Raw genomic sequence first — 7918 nt, forward strand, 5'->3', positions numbered from 1 at the left:
GAACCTATACCAATGAACCAGTAACTAAAGCGATTCGATGACCGATTCGGTTTTCAGAACTTTGGTTTAAATAACCAAATAAGTGTAAATTATTATCATATATTATCATATATAATATATTCCGGATATTTACATAAACAATAATATATGTACGTCCAGAGAAACATACACTACCATTCATAGCCTGGCTAAATTCCACTACCATTTATAACAAATAAAGCCAAAGCAAAGTATATTAGAAAGTATATATATATATGTAATGTACTATTTTAATTTACTATAGTTTTCATCCTTACATGATGAAGCAAACTTAAACTTAATTACCCTCCCACGTATAGCTAAAGTCTTCCAAGAAATCATCACGTTATTCCAAAATGTATGTAGTGGTTGATTCACAAAAATAAACGAAAAACACAAGAAGTAAATTACTGTGTTAACACTCATATATCACATATGACATAACTAACTAACTAATTAAAAGAATATATAGAGCATTAAATTACATACACGTCTAACAATTTTTTTCTTTGCTCTAAGATACATATATATATATATATATATATATATATATATATATATATAAAACCTAAACTTTGAGAAAATTGTGATCTCCAATAATAATAATAATAATAATAATAATATCTTAGGTTGCAGCTAGGCCACAAAATCACGCAACAATTGATGAGAAGCAAACCTCTTCGGATTTTGCATGTCAATGTTGTTGTTATTATGATCATAACTTGTTCCTGAATGAGAAGAAGGTGTTGTGGCATTGTTCTTCATTCCACAAAACTCATCATCATTGGTTGCTGGTTCAATGTCGTGATGATGATGATGAATCCTTCCTCCTCCTCCTCCTAAATGCATGTTGTGTGAGGAGAGAAACCCTACTTGTTGCGATGGAAAGTTATTGTTGGTGTTGTTGTTATCACTTGGTGGAAGCCCTAGAGTGAGTGAAACACCATTCCCATGGAACCTTGGAGCCACCAATTGTTGATGGAACCTTCCAATGTCTTCCATGGAGAATGTAGTAGAACCATAAGCGCTACCGCTACCGCCGCCACCTTCGTGGTTTTCATTCCCAAAAGAAGCCATTAAAGGGTAACCGTCTTTATTAGGGTTCCCTAATTCAATTCCAAAATTTACGTTGTTGTTGTTGTTGCTGCTATTTGTCTCTCTTATCGGCTTCATTTCCATGTCCACAGAAAGAATGCTACCTGCTGGAGTAGACTTTAATTACTTTTTTGAAGTACATTATTCATGTATTACGAAGATAATAATTAAAAATAATTTAATTTATTATATTTAAATAAATTATTTAACATAATACATTTCAGTATTTAAGCTATCATTTTGACATGTAAATATCTTTGCGTGATGAGTAATAGTCTTAATATATATGCTCTGAAGTTTGCATGCATGATATATTTTATTAGAAATATAATTATTTATATATTTTTTAATAGTTTAAATTTTTTTAAAAATTAATTTTATAATATAATATTAAAATTTTATAATTTAAAATTTGATCTTTGTTTAAAAAAATAAAAATTTAATATAAAACCAATTAAAAAAAACTTATGCAAAAAATTCAGGTATCTTAAAATAAAATTTTTGCATAAAAGAATGTATTAAAAATATAACTATTCAAATGTCTTTCATATTAATTAAAATTTTTGAGAAAAGTGGTTCTATGACAAGTTTTTCGTTTATATTTTTAAAGCATATAATTTAACTTGTTTGAATTTTTAAAAATTTAGGAAACAAATTGTGCATAAATCAAAGTTCAAAGGGTAAAATACAATTTCTCAAGGAAAAAAAGGAAAAACAAAGAAGAAGAAAAGAATGATACCTGGAGAGTTCATAATCTCATGATGAGGATTCCTTAGATTCAATGGAGATGTTGAGATTGAATTGTTGTTGGAATTTGGTGAGATCTCAGTCATTGGAGTAGTGTTGTTTTGGTTGGTGTTTAAGTGGTCAAGTCTAATGGCACTACTACTACATGGTGGTTGTTCTAATTGTGATGATGATGATGACCATAATTCCTTGTTTGATGATTCTCTTATTAGCTTCTTCTTCTTCTTCTTGTTGGTGGTGTCAATGTCATCATCATCATCATCATCTTGGGAGCCATTATTGTTATTGTGTTGTTGATCCTTAATTTCTTCTAAGTACATTTCTTCAACCATTGGTTTCCATAGCCTAACTCGGGCATTTATAAACCAGTTTGATACCTGCATGTATGCATTACAAATTACTATGTATGTCACAAACCTAGCTAGTTCTCAAAAACATATTGATATCTTTTTAGATAGTATAATATTTTGAGTATTTATTTTAATTTGTTTGGTATATTAGGGTACCATGTATTTATTCACTATTGAATAAGATGTGAGATTTATTATATTTTATGTAAATCACATATTGCATCTAATAAAAAAAAAAAAGAGAATGGTAGGACCAGTAACTTTTGTGTTTTATAATCATTAATTGGCTAGCAATAGTATTTTTAATGGTGTGAGATTACATTTAATGGTAGAAGATTACTCATTTTTCTTTTGATAGTTAAGTATTGTCCACAAAACACAAAAATTGTTGGTCTCTTATATGTGTTAATTTATACAATGAGAAATAGAAAAATAATTAATACTAATAACATATTTTTAGCTACGTAATAATTATCAAATTATCAATTAACATGTGTGTAGAAATATTTTGGTGCTCAATCTCAAAGCAGAAGGGAGAAAAAATCATTTAAACTTTTAAGATGTAAGATAAAGTGTTAAATAAAACAATAAAATAAAATGACATTTTTTTAATATGAGAATATATAATGTTCTTCAATATAATGGCGGTTAAATTTGCCATAATAATAAAAAAAATGACTATGTTAGATATACACTAAAATTAGTCACTAAAGTCCTCAGTATAAAATATAAAATATAAATACACATTGAAAATAAATTAAACCACACATATATTTATACAGAAATACATTTATGGTTGATTTTAATAATCAATTTTAGTGTACGAATAGTATTTTTGAATAGCAAAAATTGAAGCTATTCTCGTGGAAAAAGCAAAAGCTTTTATTTGGACATTTTATGCTTCAAAACGGAAGTGTATATAAATGGTGTGAGTGCTCAATATAAGTAAACGATGGAATCACTAATAAAATTGCTTCATCGATTGAAATATATATACCTGGCTCCGAGTAAGTCCAGTTTGTCTTGCAAGCATAACCTTATCGGAGTCCTTTGGATAACTGCAAAAGGCCAAAAGTAAAAACTCCTACTAAGTTATTGAAGGCAAGCTTAGTATACATCAATGAGAATACACCACTTGAAAAAGAAAACAAATATGAGAAAGAAAAAAGCTCAAATTGTAGTATTTTATAGAAGAAGTTATAACTGGTTTTAGTTGGAGTAAGAAATTTCTTCCTTTTTTTATTCGACAGACCAATGACTAATTAATCATGGATCGAAAATTTAATTAAAAACTTATCGTTAACCAATAAATTACTACATATATAAGGTAAAATTTAAACTTTCGACAATTATTTATGTGAATGAGTAAGCTAGTTATTTTTTCTTTTTTTTTGTTTCCTTATAAAATATTTAAAATAAAAACAAAGCACATTCTATAAAATCAATAAACACGTTCTTATTTTATTCTATTCTCTACTTGTCATGTTAGCAAATTTTAGTGGTTAAAAGATAATAATATTGTTAGTTAGAACCTTTCTAAGAAATCAAGAAAAGTAAAGTTTTAAATTAATTTGTAACTACAATTGATAATTCAAACGTTTCAATTATTCAACCAATTCTTTTTATTCCTTTCTCACTTTTAGATAACTAACGATTAGTTATAATTGAACTAATCAATAATGTACGAAATCTAAATAATAAGAGAGAATAGCACTTATTTTAGATTCAAGAATTTTTTGTGCTTGTAACAATAATAATAATAATAATAATAGTGTTGTATATGTATTTAAAATAATTAGAAGAATAGTGAAAAGTTCGAAACAAATAGATAGGTTTAGAAATGTAAGTATAAAAGTAAAAATTTATTTAACTTGTATTTTCAATTTTAATAATTTTTGTTTTTATAATTTTATTAAAAATTAGAATAATTAATAAAATTTTATTATTTTCTGTTTTTTCTTCTTTCCTTATAAAGTACTTAAAATAATAAAAAAAAATCTTTAAAATCAATAAACACAAATTTCTTTCGCTTTGCATATAATAAGTTTGACGAAAACTCTTAGTGAAGTCTGAAAACCGTTAAATAAAAATTTAGTCAAATTAGTTAAATTATCTAATGCTTTCAGATATCAACTTCACATGAAGTCGACTGACTTGAATTTTCAGCGATAAATTTTACTTACGGGTGAAGAAAATGTTCGAAAAGCCAAGCTCGAAGAATAGAAACCGCTCGTTCGGGCAATCCTCTTTGTGGTCTCCAAGCATTGTGTTGTATCATTCCCAACTGTTGAAGCGCCCTTTGTTGCCGGAGATTGTGATCAATGAATCTAAGCCTTGAACCCTCCACTTTAACTCCCATGCAGTTGTCTTCACCTAGCGTCTTGCCAGTCGTTTTGATCTGCAAACATATTGCATCTTTTAGGCACCGAAACTGCTTCGATATTGTCTTCAATGCAAGTGCTGTGTATGCTCTTGCAGCTCCATAACCAGCTGCTTCCTCAAATGATGACGTCACAATTTGCATTTGTTGCTTGTACTCTCTGTATCTTTGCTCCACCTAATCATTCCAAAAACAAATTAAAATTTACATAATTTTCACTGTATACACAAGAATAGCTATTTTTATAAGCGTCATTTGAATAGTCATTTTAGAAAAAGTTAAAAATAATTAAATAATAATTTAACATTATTTATAATTTTACAATTTTATCTTTTTATTATTTACACTTCAAAATACTGCTCTCTTTCATGTTGAGAAGAACTAAGAATAGTACGATAGAATGTCATTGATGACTGAAAAGTAAATGATGTTTAATTTTGAGATGGTTTGATGAAGGAAGAAAGAAAATCGGACCCATATAATATGAAGAAGGCCTCACTTAACTTTTTACAATAACCCCTTCCTCAAATCTCAATCAATAATGGTACAAAGATTTTACATAATCATCAAACTGACCCAAATGGGCCCAAACCAAAAATTATTCTCTGACATTCACCAATTCTAATCAATTTTTTTCTTTTAATTCTTGTCATCGTTTTCATTTACCCTACACACTCTTTTAGGAAAAACAAGTAAAAGAACTTATAGTCACTATTAATTCATGTCAATCTCACACTTCTCTATGGCTCTATCTATTGCATTGTCGCATTCTCTATTATCATTATTTCTTCTTTGGTTACCCACTTACCCGAAATTAATGAGGGACCCCCTTCACAAGTTGAATCATACATAAATTATTTCCAAGAAATTGAACCAACACAACCCGGAACAAATGATAAAAAATTAAAACAATCCACAGCACAATTACGCGACACTTTACCCACCTTTTAAGATTTTTAGGGTTTAACCCCGTCAAAAATTAATTTGTCATTCACTAATGATAAATTGTTGTATATGTAATACAAACTTCAAATTTTCAATACTTAACTACACAACTAATTTAAGTATATTATGATGATTATTAGATAAAAATTTAAGTATAATTAATTTTATATAAAATTAATAACTCATAATCTTTAGATGGCAATCAACTATCAACTTTATATAAAATTAATTGTATCTAAATTTTACAGTTAAAATATAAAGTAAGCATTTAGAGATTAGTTAAATAAAAACAATTATAAATTCATGTGTATCCAATCATTATATACATGCATGTAACTTATTATTATTACCTCATCAAGCATGGTAACAAGCTTGGACTTATTCATATGAAGTTCTTGTCTTTGAGCAGTGTTGAGTTCACTTCCTTGTTTGTTGTCACCACCACTATTTTCACCGCCGCTGCCGCCACCACTTGATCTATTATCATCACCGCCACCATCAGACGTGGATTCAACATTTTTATTCCCTTTCATCTTCTCTTTATTGTTGGAATAATCCATCTTATTATCGTTACCCACGTTAACGGCTTCATCAAGAAGCTCCTGTGCCGCTTTCAGAAACTTGGATCCAAGTACAACACTATTCAAAACCCCACCGGCGTTGGAAAAAGACCTAAACGGAAGTTGTTGAGAGGAAAGACTAAGTGACAACCCTTGCGGATGATGATGGGATTGATGGCCTCCCGCTCTATGAAATCTCATTTCTGTTGTTGCGGTTGTGACTGTATGTTCCGAATAATTATTTGGAACAACCGTCACAGTTGCTGCAACAACAGAAGAAGAGGAAGAAGAAAGAGCCGTTTGATCCATGATGGATCCCCAATTGTAGTGATGAACACGTGGTGTGGGCCCCACAAAGCCATGGAAGCCGGAGATCTCATTGCCACCGCCGGCAGGTTCTACTCCGATTATTTGTTGTTGGGGCGGCGCGTGAGAGAGACTTGCGAGGTTGAGCGCGTGGGGAGTAGTAGTACTGTTGTTGGGATTGAAGAAGAGCATGTTTGGTGTTGGATTTTGTGCGGTGTCAGAGGGGAAAGGTACGTAGTTGTTTGGATTCATGAGGAACAGTGTCTGTAATCCCCCTCCTTCTGCGGAAGATTGATGATGATGAATATCCGAACTGCCACTGTTATTGTTATTGTTGCCGCCATGAAAGTACGTTGCCATCTTTTTCTGTTCTCTGTGATTCTTCTTCTTCTGTACGGAAAGACAGACAGAGAAACAGAACCTGCTGTGACATGATGATAATAACAGAAACCATGATGGAAAAAAAAAAGATACTAATAAAAAATCCTTTTTCTTGCTTATTTATCTGCGAGTGTAAATTTATGTGTATTAGTTATTTTTAAATAAAATTAATAATTAAAAATTATTAGATAATAATTTTAATAAATTGATCGAATTATCTAACGATTTTTAACTATTAATTTTATATAAAGATAATTGTATTTTATTTGTGTCTTGATCTGTGCACACACCTTAGCTTGGTTTCGATTTGGCAACACTACAAGTAGTGTATGATTAGAATATCAGTAGTTGTGTTGTTGGATCTCATCACTTCTTGTGGTACTTGCAGATCCTGAAAACCAATCCAACATATTAAAGAATTGAAAAAGTAGTAGATAAGAAGAGAGAAGGTTGAATTTGATGTGATTCAATTGTGATTGATGAAAAACGAAGAAGCAGTTGAGAAGGGAAGGTGTCCGTACCATTTTGTGAATGGGAAAGAAAATAAAGAAGCGTGGTGATTTGAGGATTGAGAGGAAGGTAGAAAGGTGCTATCTTAACTAGACAAAGTGTCCATCTCTCTCTCTCTCTCTCTCTCTCTCTCTAATAAAGCTATCCACCCTTTTATTCCACACAGAGAGATTCAAGGTTTCTGCTCTCTTTCCATACTTTGATAGATAATGTAGTCCATGTGTCTCAACTATTCCCTAATATCTCCTCCAACTCTTTTTTTTTTTCTTCTGATTTTATTATATATATTAAAAGAGGTGAATGCTACCCAACCCCCTCTAAAATAACATGTAAGTTACCCTTCATTACGTGTCACATTGTAATTGGTTCTTATCTTAACCACAGTTGGGTTATTTTATAATTTATTATTCTTAAAATATCAAAGCTCCACTCACGTTAATTGAAGCACATTCCACTCCTCCATTCTTTGTTTATCACTTCATCGCCTAGATTTGGTCCTTCCAAACACCGTCGCGTTCGTGACAAGAAGCGCTAACGTCATCGCCATGCCCTCCCACACAACCTCTCTTCCCAGTATAGTATAGCCAGTGCCTCTTTTTGGCGTGAATCACTGCTTACCCACATAA

At 30.6% G+C, this 7918-nt stretch overlaps 1 protein-coding gene across 3 annotated transcripts; it reads right to left on the reverse strand.

The window, feature by feature from the left end:
• Nucleotides 1-247: 247 nt before the first annotated feature.
• LOC130965281 (BEL1-like homeodomain protein 1) lies at nucleotides 248-7529 on the reverse strand. 3 transcript variants are annotated; one of them, XM_057890025.1, is made up of 7 exons: nucleotides 7304-7529; nucleotides 7073-7173; nucleotides 5886-6788; nucleotides 4394-4767; nucleotides 3208-3268; nucleotides 1853-2237; nucleotides 248-1220 (listed from the first exon to the last, which is right to left on the reverse strand). In XM_057890025.1, the coding sequence occupies exons 3-7, from the start codon at nucleotides 6759-6761 to the stop codon at nucleotides 655-657; spliced, it is 2262 nt and encodes a 753-aa protein (XP_057746008.1). In that variant the 5' UTR covers nucleotides 6762-6788; nucleotides 7073-7173; nucleotides 7304-7529; the 3' UTR covers nucleotides 248-654. The 3 variants fall into 3 exon arrangements, with proteins under 3 accessions (XP_057746008.1, XP_057746006.1, XP_057746009.1); XM_057890023.1 differs by having other exon boundaries at nucleotides 5886-6791; XM_057890026.1 differs by having other exon boundaries at nucleotides 251-1217; nucleotides 5886-6791.
• Between the last annotated feature and the right edge of the window lie 389 nt (nucleotides 7530-7918).

This window comes from Arachis stenosperma, chromosome 3, assembly GCF_014773155.1.
Source record: "Arachis stenosperma cultivar V10309 chromosome 3, arast.V10309.gnm1.PFL2, whole genome shotgun sequence".
NCBI classification, from domain to species: domain Eukaryota; kingdom Viridiplantae; phylum Streptophyta; class Magnoliopsida; order Fabales; family Fabaceae; genus Arachis; species Arachis stenosperma.